The following is a 16,347-nucleotide window of genomic DNA, read 5'->3' as shown; positions in this document are numbered from 1 at the left end:
TGATTTTACAAACGTAATCAAAGTTAATAGAACATTGAGTAGAAATATGATTTTCTCAACACGTCTGGACGGTCCGTACAGGACGGGACTTTGTATGAGAGTCAAAAGGGACTCGAAAATAAAATATACAGATACAAAAAACCAAACGCAGTTAATCGAACAAATTAATGTACATATTTTCCACAAGGAAAGGATAGCGGCCGAGTTTTCATACAAAGTTGCTGATGCTTATTCTTCACTTGCAACCTTGGAGTAAAAAATGAGTTCAAAAGGCAATAGTAATTCAGATCATCCACTAAATAATGAATACATCTTTGGAGATGAACACAGCCCATGCATCCTACAGTTCCCACATCATTACTTGTCAGAATTAGTCTGACTGTTCTTTGTTAACGATTAGGGTTAGTAATTTATCCCTCGAGGCGGGGGGCTGTTTTTTCAAAATGGACCACGAGGTTTTAGTTCTCGATAGAAAACCAAATATTTATTTACCTGGAGGATGGTGAAGGCCTTTTCAGCAATATATTTTTGAGCAGATGTTGCTCCTCTTTGTTGCAGTTTGTCCGGGTGGAGGCACAGCCTTGCTTTCTGATAGGCTTTCTTCACCTGTGAACTTTCTTTTAGGCTTGTCAATGGAATTGCATACCATCCACCGTTGGGCCACACAATCTGATCCCCAGTAAACACCACACAAAACAAACCATGTAAGTCAGTGGTCGATCCTCCTATTACGGATTAATCAGAGTTTGATCCGCATGCATAAACGTTTTCAGTTGTGCTTTCAATAAGTTACATATTCGCACGTAAGAAGAAACAAATCTTTATCCGTAAGGAGCCGAGCAGTGCTAATTATTCGAAGTAAATCCAAAGATCTTTACGTACATGGTGTAGCGTCGAAAGCAGCATACGAATGTTGGATTCCTTGCCAGATGACCATAACCTTATGTCTCCATCCAAGAGCTCCAATTCCAACTGTAATAATATACAAGACACAAAGCATTGCCCAAACTTATGCTATTATTATTCCAAGTACAAATTTATGCAGCAGAATATCATGCAAGAAGAGAGAGCTTACATCTTTCTCTGAAGGTTTCCTTTCGTCTTCAGTTATCCGTGTCCTTTCCTCTTCATCCTACCCAACAAGTTGATGTTGGAAAAATGATAAATAATGTATATATAATATACACATAGAATACAGTTCGCCCCGTGCCTTCAAAATTAACCAAAATAATTTACCTCTGGAGATTGAGTCAATTCAACAAGTAGTTCATCTTGCTGCTGATGATCTGAGTACTCATCCACATTAGGCCTACCTGAATGATCCATATATATATTACAAGGTAAACAGCCAATTTAGTCCTTGAATTATCACCTTAGTGAAAATTAGGTCTCTAAACTATTTTTTTAGAAAAATTAGTCCCTGAATTATAAAAATCTGCCAATTACATCCCTAATGTTATATTCGAAGATACTATATTCAATTTTTCGTCAATTTAAGTCACGTTACTTGCATGTGATACACATTGGAGGACAGATTGGTAGTTTTTCGTAAAGAAATAGTGTATGGAGTTAACTTTGAAGGATAAATTGATAGTTTTTTCATAAAGAAATAGTGTAAGTTAACTTTTGAGGGTAAATTAGACATTAAATTCGCAACCTATATGAAATGTTAAGGGCTTATAGACAAGAAAATGATGGTATTACACTCTAAAGCGTGTCAAGTGACTTAAGGTGAAGAAAAATTGGATAAAACAGCTTTGAATATAATAGTAGGGATGAAATTAGCAATTTGTAATGAATTTAGGGACTTATTTTACCGAAAAAATAATTCAGAGACCTAATTTTCACTACGGTGATGGTTCAGAAACTAAATCGTGACTTCACCAATATATAGTTAGTACTCATGCATAATTTGAAATTCCAGGGTTTAGGATTCAAGGTTTCGGGTTTAGTTTAGAGAGTAACAAAAATCACCTTCATCCATCGACTGCTGATTGTCTTGTTGTGTCAAGCTCCCTTCTTTCTCGGAATTACTGTGTGTTTGAAACCTCTCTTTAGCCCATGCTATTGCTTCTTCAATACCAACTGCTTCTTCTCTTTGCTGATCAGAATTGATCTCAATCACATAAGAGCTCATCACTTCATCATCTTCTTCTTCTTCTTGTTCCAATACCCCCACTTCTTTCTCCCGCAAAACGCGATCCCAAATCCCGGATTTAATCTCATGTTCTTGGCAGAGTGAAGAGACTGCTGAGGATGGTGAGGGGAGCTCCAGATCATCCACAGGTAATTTGACGCTTCGACACGAATTGGGACCAACACTAATGGTTTCTGGGGACAAGACCTTCCTTGTGAATCCGAAATTGTTGGAGCTCCTGAGCTTTTCATCATATAATTTTTCCATGACTTGGTTTTCAGTGAAGGAAAGAGGGTTGCAATGCAGAGCTGATGTGCCTTGTTTCTTTGGGCGTTCCTCTGTTGGCTTCATAGTTGATGAGTTCCATCGACATGGTACATTTAGTGGTCTGTAGCAATCAAGAATATGTTTGAGTTGAGAAAACTCATTGATAATTGGATTACTAATTTTTTTGAAATATAAATTGGATCTTAATCTTTTGATTAAGAGTAATGCCGCCACTTGGTACTACAATCTAGTGGTATTCCTCTTCACTTGTAAGTGAGAGGTTCTAAGTTCGATTATTGCTAAATGCGAGTTTGAACCACATTATTGCTAGTCCATTATGAGGCTAAGCCCACCCCTCCCATTTATTGTAGATAATATCGTTTGTTCAAAAAAAAAAAGAGTAATGCTATAAATGCTGCATTTTTGTACTGCGTCTGAATGCCAAATGATGTATACTGCGATAAAATTATTAAGATTTAATTGACGCAACATGTACGCATTGCTTAACAAAAAAGAAAAAAAGGGCTTTTAGATCCAGGTCCATAAAACATAGAGTATTTTTAGGAGTGACTTCAGTTATCTAATTATATGTTTTTATTTCTTTTATACTCCTTTTATATTTTCTAAAAATATTAAAAATCAATTAAAATCTTTTAATATTATGCATTTTTCAACTCCAAAAATATCTAATTAATATCTTATAAACAAAAAAAAAAATTAATATACTAACATAAATCTAAAAAAATTAATATACTAACATAAATCTATCTACAAAACATTCTACCCTAAGTCAAGTAGCAAAATATATAAATGTATATTATACCTATAAGTGAGATATGAAACCTAACCAAAAGGTAGAAAAAAACATAATATACCTACAAGCAAGACACATTAATCTGTGACAGGTTGACTATGAAAAAGAATTTGTCATATAGGTAGATAAATATAATTAACCTATGATATAAGTTGATTATAAAAATTAAAAAAAAATCTATAAATGGGTTAAAACAGGAGGAAGAACAAGAAATAACAAAAAAAAATATATATAAAAAGAGATAATCAAAGAGATAATTAGGAAGAAATTTGATTTTTACAATAAGTTTTTTCTTTTAAGAGATAATTATTGATAATTAAATAATTAAATTTAAAGAATTGAACTTATTTTAATAAATTGGACCATTCATACAATTAGCTTAAAAAATTGGAGTTATATCAAGTTTCCCCAAGAAAAAAGTGCTTAAAATATTTTAACTTAGTTAACTTCACCCAAATGGTAAAATATTTGAGCTATTTTATCCAACCAAAATCTTAAATTTACTTGGTACCAACCCAATAAATCCAAGTCATAAATAAATTAAAACACTAATAATAATTCTTAAGAATAGTTATTTTTTATTTAAAATCCAAATATTTTGGCCAAAAACAAGATTTAAATACCCTTAGTATTTAACCAAATTCAAGGCAGAATGAAAGCAAATATAAAGCAATATCAAGGGTATAATCGTCAAACTAAATAACAGTAGCAAAAACAGTTGGCCGTACCGCGAACTGACACAGCCACTACAGCAAACTACCTGAGCTTCGAAGCGAAGGAGGAGAATGCCACGTCATCTCCGATGACCGGCCGGAGAGGACTCAGCTCCTCGGAGCTCAGTACCGAAGACGAGTTCGATTTCGCCTTCGAGTTCGGCCTCGAGCGCTCTCTCGACTTCCGCTGGCGGCCATCGTCGCCCGATCCAAAAATATCACAATAAAACCCCTCGTTCCTCGCCGGAATTCTAAACGCCGGCAAGCTTCCCCCGCTATTCTTCGCGGTAGAGCAGAAATTTGGCGGCCGGAAAATCTCCTCGTGGAAGGAAGTCGAGCCGCGGGAGAGTTGGCGCGGAAGTACGCTCCGCGGCGGTCCGCCGAATACGTCGGCAAAGTCGTCGGGATCAAGCGTCATATGGGAGTCTTTGGCGGCCGCGGCAGCAAATATAGAGCTCGTGGAGGCGTGCTCAGCGGAGCGCCGCCGCGGGAGGCCTGGCATTAATCCCATGCGCATGCGCCACGACTCGTCCATTTTTCCGGCGGATTATATATACAGAAGAAGGAAGAAGAGATCGTATGATATATATGATATGAACAAATGGAACTTTGTGACAAAGTCTCCTACTTTTTTATATTTTGGATGGGGTTAGTTGGGCCCTCTAATTTCTTTATGAATGTGATGAGTTTTGTGATGATTGGAAATGTTGATGATGGAATGTGTTACTATGAATTCTATGTCGGAAAAAGAAGAGATTTTACATATGAAGTTTTTGGGATATTTTTATATTGCCAATTAATTTTATGGTGGAATTTTAATTTTCTTCGCGGTATCAAAACGGTTGTTTCATGTATGAATGTATGAAGCTCAACGATCACACGTGATCTACATTAACCGATTTGTGTTGTCTACGTGTTAGGCTTGCAAATTCGTCACACTTGAGGAGGTGCACTGAGAGTAATGAATCTCACATCGAGAAAAGAAACGACATTGCATGTGCTTATAAGTAATTGAGCTACCGATTGGTTTTATGGTGAAATCTCAACTTTTTTTATGGTATCAGAGCATGTTGTCTCATGTGTGAAGTCTAATGATCATGAGTGCTCTACATCATCCGATTAGTGTAATCTACGAGTTAGGCTCAAAAGTTTGTCACACGTTAAGGAACTCTAAACCCTAGAACCTCAATTTTCTTCAAAAATGTAATGTGTGAAGGATGGTGTGATGCACAACACAGGCTCATTGCTTCTCTGGAAATTAGAGGGGAATTCGGTTGATTTCGTAGAAAAAAATAATTTCTACACGCTTTTTTTATATTTTCTTTGTACATATTTATGGATTTTTTTTTAATTTATATAATTTAAAAGTAAAAAGTAAATAAGATACGCAAAGAAGGAAAGAAAGAAAAAATCATTTCTTATGGGGTTTGCAATTCATTGCTTAATTTGTCCTCACAAAGATCATCCAAGGTCATTTTTTACCAAACTTTTCTTTTTGGATTTTGGGTAAGTTTTATGCTTATGTTTGTTGAATCCCACTATTTTTGTATTTTCCGAACCTAACACCTTTGGTTGGTAAGTGATTCCCTTTGCAAAAAAGAAATTTAATTAATTAATTTATAACTAATTAATATCAAGTAAGTGAGAACTTAGGATTCGAATTTGGGGGTAAACCTCACAAGCCAGTTGTACTATTTAGATATCAAACTCATTACCAAGTGCGATAAACTTGAAACCTTCAACTTCAAGTGAAGAGTATTATATCACTAGATCATAGAGTTAACATGAGTATGCCCTGTTTTGATATACTGTTTTGTTGCGTAATAAGGGATTAGCTTAAAATGACATTTTTAATACCAACTCTCTTCAATAAAACATAAAATGAAAATGTTTGTTGAGTGTTGACGTAGAGAGCTATCTAGCTTAACGAGAGAACAAATTTGAGTTATAGTTGTCCAATTACATCATTTGTAAGACACTTGTTGTTAAAGTATGATATTCTCTGTATTGTATGATTCTTGTGAATCTCATCGATTCTATATACTATTAATTAATATGAGAGTTATTGTAATAAAAAGAACATACCAAAATTTTTCTCTAACTTAGCTAGTTATTTTTTGAAAAGGCAATAGTAGTTGACAATGTATGCATGGTGGAATGAACAGTTTTGACTATGCTAGTACAAAACTTGGTATGTACAAGTGCAATTTCAAAGTCTCAATTCGGTTTGTGAAGCGTGGACAAAACCCAATCATAAGATACCACTTACTACATGTCTTATGCTTTATGCTAATAATTAAACAAAGAATTAACTTCAAAGTTAATTATCAATCAAGGATAAATTTTTCACTGCATCGGAAACACAATATGACATAACAAGCTTCATAATACAATTAGTTGGAATTTTTTTTCTTCAAGTTTCCAACCAATTGTATTATTACACTTGATGTAGCGCTCTGTGTTATGGGCACATTGAAAAGTCTCTTCCACTCAAGAGTGGAAGGGAAGAGAAGTTTAGAAGAAAAAAAACAAAGAGGAGTTTTAACGAAATACTCATAGTACTGTTCACTTTAACGAAAATGATATTTTTACTCTAAAAAGTCACTTATGGTACTATTCACTTACAACACAATTTTGTTATTTTGATTAAACTCAAAGTTTTAAAGTCTTTTTTATTAGTTTTCCTAAAAAAGGGAAAGTATTAAGTGTGGATAATAATTGACTAATATTCTTGTTCAACATCAAAGATTTGTTGTCATGTATGATTAAAAAAAATCAGTAACAGAGGGAAGGGAATGGAATATTGGAATAAAATAATTAAAGGAAAGCAATCATGAAAAGCACTTTGATGGCCCTTTTTTACGTCTTTTTCCCTTTTTGCATTACATATGCGGTACAACTTAAGAATCTTTCTGAAAAATTTGAGACTTTTGGCCACATGGGTTTATACTTAACATACATGACTGAAAATAGAATGATTATATAGTGCGGTTAACTGCATTTTCTTTAATGTAAACGTGTCTTTGAAGGCAAAGTGACTTACTTACAACGGAAATGCACACCCTTCTGTGTGTCATCTCAACAGGAGCGAGAAGACACGGAAGGGGTCTTATCCGTAGGTACAATAATATAAGTAGTCCTTTTTTAAGGGCCACCTTCAATCCATTTTAATATTGGAGGCACAATAATGTCAGCCTCCTCAAGCTTCATCAATTATGCGCCCCTTAATTATTCTAGTGCTCACTGTAAACAACTGGCTTAAGTTGCTCAAATCAGCTTGATCACACATATGGTCGCCAGTTTTGCTGCGAAAATTCTGCAATGCAACGGCATGTGGGATGCATCGCTGCAGTGGACGTTCGTAATTCCGGTGCATCACTTACACCGGTGTACTGTAGGAGACGTCTTGCTGTTTAGTGTGTCAAGTTCTGCAGCATCGCTTCTTTTGAAGTACCTCAAACGGAAAAATAGTTGAAAGATCAGATGCCATTGTCCCGTTCAGTTTCGTATTACATCGACTAGAGAAGCAGCAATCGAGCCGGCCAGGCACGAAAATATGAAACATCAACGAAAGTAAATTCATCAATCCAAGAAAAACATCTCCAGAAAAAGGAGGAAGAAGAAGCAAACGTACTGGTGCAGACGTAGTGCACACGCGATTACTGACTGTTACGTTGGAAAAACCCGAAAAAACCAAAAGCTACGCTCTGATGATTTTATGCATTATGCATGTAACATATGGACTTTTTCTTCCGTAAGCAGTAACTTGTTCCCCGATGCAAGCAGCATCCAAGGAACTGAATGAAAATATATACCAAATCAAGGCAGTACATACTACATACTATGTCACATCCCGACCCGGGTTCCACCACATCCCGTGCCCGCTCCACCACCGTAGCACGATATTGTCCGCTTTGGGCTTACCATTCCCTCACCGTTTTGTTTTTGGGAACTCACGAGCAACTTCCCAGTGGATCACCCATCTTGGGAGTGCTCTGGTCTCCTTCTCGCTTAACTTCGGAGTTCCTACAGAACCCGAAGCCAGTGAGCTCCCAAAAGGCCTCGTGCTGTTAGGGATGGGAATATACATTTAAGGATCACTCCCCTGGGCGATGTGGGATGTTACAATCCACCCCCTTAGGGACCCGATGTCCTCGTCGGCACACCACGGCCAGGGTTAGGCTCTGATACTAGCACGCCCTGATTTTAGGATCGGGGTGTGTCATACTACATACTACGAAACAAACGTTTGTGCATTCTTAGGGACAAATATACGGTAAAGACCGGACACGTTTCACAACAGAATCCACAAGACAGGCATACTTCCAACAAGAAAGAACTGAGTCTCAGATATTTTACATGGCAGGAGACGACGCGGGCAGAAACTAAACGCAAAGCCAGTGTTTTAGTTCCACAAGTTTCGACAGGTAGCTCAAATAATGCACTAATCAACATGGTAATGCTGCAGAAGTTTAAGAATACGCAGCAGCAGTAAACAAAGGCTACTCACAGAGCTGAATGAGATACTAAGCTGCTGATGCATGCAACAGTAGAATCTTTGGCAGCGGATGGGCTGTCAAGCAGACATTGTTTTATCTCTTCAAATAATGCAAAAGTGAAGCCCCACAACATAGTTGCACTGAATGTCGATATTCAATAATGAGATAGGTCACAGTAAAGAAGAAACCATTCTGTTGCAGCCGGGAAACCCTTTTGGATTGATCGAGACAGAAAAATCAACGGATCCCTCTTCAAAATTAAGTCGCCTAATCTCCGCTAATCAGCTCTTAGGAGTTGCACCATTATGAGAAGTTTGGTTCCATTTCTTGTGGAATCTCATATTCCATTCACTGGAAAAGAAGATCTGCATCAACTTTTAGCCACATAAGCTTCCTTTGTTTCCAAACATTGAAGTACCACACATTTTGGCGCAATAATAATTCAAGCACTCGTTTAAAAGACTAGGCCTGCACCTGTTACACTTGTAGTTTCTATTTGCTAGGTGCTCGAAGTTATTCAGAGTAAATTAAACACTCAAACGAAGCCATTCACCGAAAGCTCACAAAAGCACGTCTCTGAAAGCACCAGCTGTGGAAGATACATGTAGCTCCACTCTTGCGAGGGCCACAAAATTGTGGATTTAGTTTTCTTACTGCGATTGCATAAGGGACACAGAGGCTCTATGGTTAGTGCATACGCCTCTCTTGACTTGTTCACCGGGGTCAAGTAAACGACTTCCCTATCCAAGGCCATACTCTATTACATTTCATGAATATGCAAGATAAGTTCACATTCTCCAGATAGAGAAGAATGCTAGGAAAACACGGAGACAATATACGATTGAGAAACCAATAAAGATAAGAAGGCCCTACCATACTAAAGCCCTTCATGAGAGAACATCAGCAGCAGATGATGCTGTATGGAGAGAAACGATACTTTTTGCAGTCTGATCTCAGAACGGTTCTCTTTAGCTTTGCAAATGTTCCTGATGTTGGTTTGATATGCATCCACGCTCAACAAAACGTAACATTAGGTTGTCTGCCTCTTTGGAGTTTCCATCTAACATCAGTCTCTTGGTCACCTTCTCACATAACTTTAAATCAGGAATAAGATTCCGGTTGAACATTCGACAAGCCACTTTGTATGCTGACAGAGGATCCCCTTTTCTTAAGTAACCACCCATAAGAGAATGGCACGTCTTAGCATCGACTCTAGAAGCTGTTCTCAACACCTTACCTAATAGTTTATCAGCCTCCTCAAGGTTCCCAAAACTACAAAGCTTCTCAATCACTTGATTATATGCTGTTTTGCAATTTTGTCTTAAGAACATCTTCTCCAATAATTGTAATAACTCGTCAACCTTACCCATTTGACAATACCAGTGGATGACTGTCCTGTATGTTACTGGAGTCGGATCCAACCCTTTACCCAGCATCTTCTTCATAAGTTCGGTCGCCTCTTGTATTCGACCATTCTTTCCCAACGCATGGATCACTGTTGTATAAGTGACCGTGTCTGGGTGTTTGTTGCTCAGATACATGTCATCAAGCAATGACAAAGCAGCGTCCAAGTCATCCTTTTGACAATATCCATGAATCACAGTTGTAAAATTTATAACATTAACTGCACATCCCTTACTTAGACACTCCTCCATGAAACGTTTAGCCTCAGTTATCTTCCCTTCTCGGCAAAGAGACTGAATTAGTAAATTAATTTCAACTGGGTTTGGGAAAAAACCCATATTAACCATCTCTCTGACGATATCACAAGCCTCAACTAATTTCCCTTCCCTACGGAACCCATGCATCACAACACTATAAGTGATGGCATTCGGAGTCCACCATTCTTCCTCACTCACTTTCATCATCTCTCTTGCCTCTAATGAGTTTTGACTACGACAAAGCCCGTTTAATAAGGCTGTATATGATACGGTATTAGGCCTGCAACCATGCTTGTACATGTGTTGAAGCATCTTTTTAGCTTGATCCACCTTCCCAAGCCGGCAATACCCATCAAGAACAGCAGTGTATGTTACAACATCCGGAGTGCAACCTTTTGAGAACATTTCATTCACAATTTCTTTTGCCTTATCAATCCTACCGTCCTTACAGAATGAATGAACTATTGCACTATACCCAACCTTATCAAACCTAAGTCCCCTCTCTTCAGCTTCCCTTAAAAACTCAAGAGCCTCATCTCCATAACCGTGCTTAGAAAGCACATGGACAAGATTATTATAAGTGACCTGGTCCGGTAACAATCCACTGTCCTTAATCATCTTCTCCATCAATCCCCTCACTTCTTCGACCCTATTCTCCTTACAGAGGAAACCCATCACAGTATAGTAACTAACTTTATCCGGCGCGCACCCTCTTTTCGGCATTTCATCAATCAGCTCCAATGCATCCTGGACGCGATGCACATCACAATACCCCTTTATCAAGCAATTATAGGTGACAACATCTGGTGTAATTCCAACAAGTTGCATCCTTTCCAACACCCTCAAAGCCTTCTCCAACTTATTCCCCATCACCAAAACATGAATTGCAGTGTTGCACATTGACACATTAAGCTCAACTCCGGCCTTCTGCATCAATGTCAGCACACGCAGGGCATGCCTCAACTTGCCCGCCCTGCTATAAGACACCATCACACAACCAAAAGCTTCAGGGCTACGCTCAATTCCTCTACGTGCCATAAGACGGAGAACCCTCTTAGCACCTTGACACAACTTAGTCTTGCTTAACACCTCAAGCATTGCATAGTACACAACTGGGCGATGCTTATACCTCCACTGCCTATCAGCCCAATAGAAAAACTTCAAAGCAACTCTCTCATCACTCTGAGACTTCAACACGGCGCAAACTTGCCTCGGCTTCAAGCTTCTTAACAAGTTCTTTAATTCCCCTTCAAGCTTAGGGCTCCAACCTGACCTAAACTCAATTAACCTACAAACCTCTCTCACCAATGGATGCCTGAATTCCTCTTCATATCCATCAACTCTCCTAAAGTTTTCGCCTTTTTCGTGAACCCGATTCGACGAATCCAACACCGTTAAATCCCCATCACCACCACCACCACCGTCATCATCCTCATCACCGCTACTCTCTTCTTCTCCACCGTCAGACCCTTCAATGTCATAAAAAATACCAAACTTTTTGCTCTGATCATTATCGCAACCATTCTTCCTACTCCCTAAGAGACTCAAATCCCCGAAATTTTCAGAACCCATTTTCCTAGCTCTATCATACCCATTACTTGAATCTCCCAAACCATCAATATCAAAAGAACGAGCTTTGAATTCAGAGCTAAAACCAGAACCTGGGTCGGAGTTTCTCGAGGAAAACGATGAGAAAAATGCAGCGAGCTCGGCGAAGATCAATGGGTGCCCAGGAAAATGGCTAGTGGGCTCACAGGCAAGCGCCTTTCCGGTAGTAGAGTTATGAGGTCCGACGCGAGTTACAACAGTTCTAACGCAACGGCTACGACCAGAGAGCATTGCAGTTGCTGCAGAAGCTCTGAAATGTGAAGAAAATATGAATGGAAACAATTCGAGATTAATGAGTAGAAATGGTGTTTTCGTTTGGGTGTTTATTGTGCAGGAGGAGGAACAGCCGCGTGGGTGGGCGGGACGACGGCGTATCGATGGTGGGCTATTGTCTCACTCTCAACCCAGGCCCGTCCACAGCAATATCCATATTCTTTTGAGCCCATATCGTTTTACGTTTCCCCTTAAAGGCATATTTAGCGGGCAGATTAGGATGCGATATAATCAATTAAAATGGATTTGAATCTTTATTACCATTTGATGTGAGTAAACAACATTACGGTTGAGATACTATTTGAGATTTCAAATCCAAGGTAACAAGGTGTAGACATCGAAATTTCGGTAAAATAAATGTTGATCAATAATTAAAATTTCAACGTTTATGTGTCACATAAATTTTACACATAGCATGTGACTAAACGAAAAATCAAAATAAATCGGAAAAGTCATCAAACAGGACATGTGTCAACACCTGGCAGAAATGATTTATTTCATCTAATTATTTAAATCCAAAAAATCAAGTTTTGGAATTCTATAAATAGGAGGCCAAGGCATTCATTTTAGACACCAATTCATAACCAATTCACCTTACACCTCAACCTTGAAGCTTTGAAACTCCAAAGCTCCCAAGCAAATCCCGAAGGATCAAGAAAGCTCTCTTCGTTCTTTGTCAAATCCTCATTCAAAAGCAAGCCCCAACGGTCCTTGAAGAACTTCCACTAATTCAAGATCAAGCCCTCCCTCACGGCCCTTGAATAAAGTGTTCATCATTCATCATTCGTTCATCTCTAGATCAAGCCCCGACGGCCCTTTGGATCAACGACGTCAACAAATCCGCACAACTGTTTATCCCAAGATCAAGCCCCGACGGCCCTTTGGATTAACAACATCAAATCCACCCATTACAAAGATAGAATCAGAGGCTAAATTTGTAGAAGAGATTGTAACCCCTAAATCATCAATACAAATATTATTTTGTACACGTGTTCTTGTCTCGTTCATCGCAGGAATTTTCGTGTTTACAAATTTGGCACGCCCGGTGGGACCATCTCTACCTCTCATCTCTATCTTTGACTCCGCAAAAAGCACAAATGGCATCAAAGAAGGCTCAAGTTGTTCTCGCAACCAATGCAAGGAACAAGAGCGTCATCACCGCAGGCAGTGTCACTTCGGGCGTCATAACTCAAAGCAAGGCAAGAGCTCTTTCTGCCGCCTCTTCCACCCCTGCATCAACTCCGCCGAAGGAACAAGAGCACCTGAGGCACGAACCTGTGATCACCCTGGCCTCGTTAAGGGCGCCAAGGAAGGAAAGCCCAAGGAAGTACTCTGGTTTCATGCTTTCCGATGCCGACTCAAGCAGCAATTCAGCCATGCAAGTCATGACTACTGGAGCGACTTCAATTGATGAGCAGCTGGCTTATATGAATGAAGCGATCGCAAGGCTAACACGGATTGTGGAAGAAAAAGACCAGTAAATCGCCGCACTCGTCAACCAACTAGATGTAAAGCCCAACGTGAAAATCGAGCAAGGGGATGGTTCAGTAAAGAAGGAAAACGACGAGGATGAAAAGCCTCTGGTGGAGAAAATCGATGTGAAGCCGGAGCCAGGCCAAACAGAGGTACTCATGGGATCTCTTTCTATCCAACAACTGCAAGAGATGATCGCCAGCACCATCAAGGCACAGTACGAAGGAAGTTCACATGACTCCGTACTATACTCAAAACCCTACTCCAAGAAAATTGATGCGTTGAAGATGCCAAGGGGTTATCAGCCACCAAAGTTCATGCAGTTCGATGGAAAGGGAAACCCGAAGCAACACGTCGCCCATTTCATTGAGACTTGCAACAACGCGGGGACAGAAGGAGATTACCTCGCTAAGCAGTTTGTACGCTCGCTGAAAGGAAATGCCTTTGAGTGGTACACGGACCTAGAGCCTGAGTCCATCAACAGTTGGGAGCAATTGGAAAATGAATTCCTCAACCGCTTCTACAGCACCCGCCGCACCGTGAGCATGCTAGAGCTGACAAGCACAAAACAATGGAGGGATGAGCCAATCGTGGACGACATCAACCGATTGCGCAATCTAAGCCTCGACTGCAAGGACAGGCTCTCAGAGATCTCTTCGATCGAGATGTGCGTCCAAGGCATGCAATGGGGGTTACACTATATCCTTCAAGGCATCAAACCACGGACATTTGAAGAGTTAGCCACCCGTGCCCACGACATGGAGCTAAGTATTGCCCATCACGGGAAGAAAAAGCCGATCACCGACTTCAAGAAGGATAAGGTGTTCTCCTCAAATGTAGACAAGACTTGGAAGAAGCCCCCCAAGGAAGCGTTCACCGTCAACACTGCGCCCGTCAAGATCGCCTCCGCGCCTATCAAGATCTCATCCAAAACCAAAGCAAAGGAGATAAAGAGATGTGAGCCTCCTCGCACCCAAGAAAGGTACAAAAGCACCTTAAGGGAATTGAAGCAGAAGGTGTACCCTTTTCCTGACTCAGACATGGATGCAATGTTAGACGACTTGCTAGAAAAGAAGGTAATCAAGCTACCCGAATGCAAGCGGCCTGAAGAAATGAATCGCATAAACGATCCTAAATACTGCAAGTACCATCGAATCGTGAGCCATCCTGTGGGTAAGTGTTTCGTCCTCAAAGAGCTCATCATGAAGCTAGCACAACAAGGGCGAATCGAGCTCGACCTCGAAGACACGGCCGCAACACATACTACTACAATTGCATTTGGATCTTTCGATCCCGTACCTTTCCAAACAACACTTGACCGTTCCTATCAATGCTCAAGTTGCACGGTACCTTCTGCACAACCATCGCCGGGGGCAAACGAACATGATGCACATACCGAGGATGAAGAAGGATGGACATTGGTGACCTACAAAAAAATAAGGAAACCAAAACCACAAGCCACAAGACCAAAGGTGGAACAAGTGAGAAAGCATCGTCGCCGCAACAGTAGGAAGCCCAAAAGAAATGTAAAAGTTGATAAGCCAACGTATGCTGGGGAACTTATGGAGCAAGAGCCACGCATTCCTATCTCCTTGCACGAGTACTTCCCGAATGACTTCTTCCAGCAGTGCACTATCGCTGCATGCCACATGGTCGAAGTAGAAATGAAAGAACCTTCAAAAGGCAAAGATATCACCATTGAGGGAGAAAAAACTCTCACGCTCGAAGAAGGTCTGCCAACATACTTTAGCATTGAGGAAGCGCTACGATTGCCAAATAAGATGTGAAGAGCATTAGCAGCGGTCTTGGAAAGTCCCAATGACCACGAAGCACAAGAAGGCAAAGACGAAGGCTTGAAGCTTTGGCCACATGAATGTGCCACATGCTGTGCTATCGAGGACGCAATCCACTTCACCGACGAAGACTTACTGCTAGGATCCAAGCCTCACAACCGTCATCTCTTCGTCTCTGGGTACGTAAGGGAGCACAAAGTCAACCACATGCTTGTGGACGGTGGATCAGCCATCAACATCATGCCAAAGTCAACAATGAATACAATCGGCATCAAGGCAGATGAACTGTCCCTAAGTCGTCTACTAATCCAAGGTTTTAATCAAGGAGGACAAAGAGTGATGGGCATGATCCGAGTGGAGATGACTATTGGTGAACTCAAGTCAAGCACGATATTCCACGTGATTGATGCAGGAACTTCCTACGGCTTGCTCTTAGGAAGGCCTTGGATCCATGCGAATGGAGTAGTACCGTCCACCCTTCACCAATGCTTAAAATTCTACCGAGAAAGAGTGAAGGTGATCTATGACGACACTAAACCATTCACCGAAGTCGAATCACATTTCGCAGACGCCAAGTTCTACATGGATGAAGACATGGTGCCTGAAGCTCTTCCAAAAGAGATCAAAACCATGGGTAAAGCAACACCTAAAAAACAGGAGTGGCAAGCCATGCCTAAGAAGCAAGAAGGAGAAGTCATGCCGTCTTCAAACAAGAACGATGGTGTGCTTGTGCTCGTAAATTTCTCGGTGTCTTTATTTCTTGTATTTTATTCTGTTCAACTGAGTGTGATTTGGTGAGGTTGTAATCTGAATCTCGTTTCCGCACTGATAAACGGGCCAAGGCACAACAATTGGTATCAGAGATTCGTTGGAGGTCCAGATTTGTTGTTCACCATAAAATTTTCAGTTGAGCAGTTTAATGGGAGAGACGGTTTTACTCTTGGTAAAAGAGAGTAATGGAAGCCTGAAGAAATGAAAGCCGTGTTCATGGATGCTTAGATCAACTGCGAAAGTTGATGTTGAGGAAGAAGACAAAGGCCTATTTCTTCTTACCTCACTTTCATATTCGTACGAGAACCTTGTGAAACTTGACTGCATGGAAAGATACA

At 40.2% G+C, this 16,347-nt stretch overlaps 2 protein-coding genes and 1 long non-coding RNA gene across 5 annotated transcripts; all 3 read right to left on the bottom strand.

Moving 5' to 3' along the window:
* Positions 1–151: 151 nt before the first annotated feature.
* Positions 152–4,603, bottom strand: LOC126585611 (uncharacterized). Of its 3 annotated transcripts, XM_050250067.1 has the most exons (7): positions 3,979–4,598; positions 1,975–2,525; positions 1,237–1,313; positions 1,076–1,132; positions 883–972; positions 493–669; positions 152–340 (listed from the first exon to the last, which is right to left on the bottom strand). In XM_050250067.1, the coding sequence occupies exons 1-7, from the start codon at positions 4,464–4,466 to the stop codon at positions 296–298; spliced, it is 1,485 nt and encodes a 494-aa protein (XP_050106024.1). In that variant the 5' UTR covers positions 4,467–4,598; the 3' UTR covers positions 152–295. The 3 variants fall into 3 exon arrangements, with proteins under 3 accessions (XP_050106024.1, XP_050106025.1, XP_050106023.1); XM_050250068.1 differs by having other exon boundaries at positions 152–669; positions 1,237–1,286; positions 3,979–4,603; XM_050250066.1 differs by having other exon boundaries at positions 152–669; positions 3,979–4,600.
* A 3,620-nt stretch (positions 4,604–8,223) lies between these two features.
* Positions 8,224–9,047, bottom strand: LOC126585626 (uncharacterized). Its single transcript, XR_007610599.1, has 2 exons — positions 8,905–9,047; positions 8,224–8,795 (listed from the first exon to the last, which is right to left on the bottom strand). It is a non-coding gene; the product is annotated as an uncharacterized LOC126585626 (long non-coding RNA).
* Positions 9,048–9,166: 119 nt separating this feature from the next.
* LOC126585603 (pentatricopeptide repeat-containing protein At1g09900-like) lies at positions 9,167–11,997 on the bottom strand. The gene has a single exon (XM_050250060.1). It carries the CDS (start codon positions 11,928–11,930, stop codon positions 9,399–9,401), a length of 2,532 nt encoding a protein of 843 aa, XP_050106017.1. The 5' UTR covers positions 11,931–11,997; the 3' UTR covers positions 9,167–9,398.
* Positions 11,998–16,347: the final 4,350 nt, after the last annotated feature.

Source organism: Malus sylvestris, chromosome 10 (genome assembly GCF_916048215.2).
Source record: "Malus sylvestris chromosome 10, drMalSylv7.2, whole genome shotgun sequence".
Taxonomy (NCBI): domain Eukaryota; kingdom Viridiplantae; phylum Streptophyta; class Magnoliopsida; order Rosales; family Rosaceae; genus Malus; species Malus sylvestris.
This window is presented reverse-complemented; position numbering and strand designations above follow the sequence as displayed.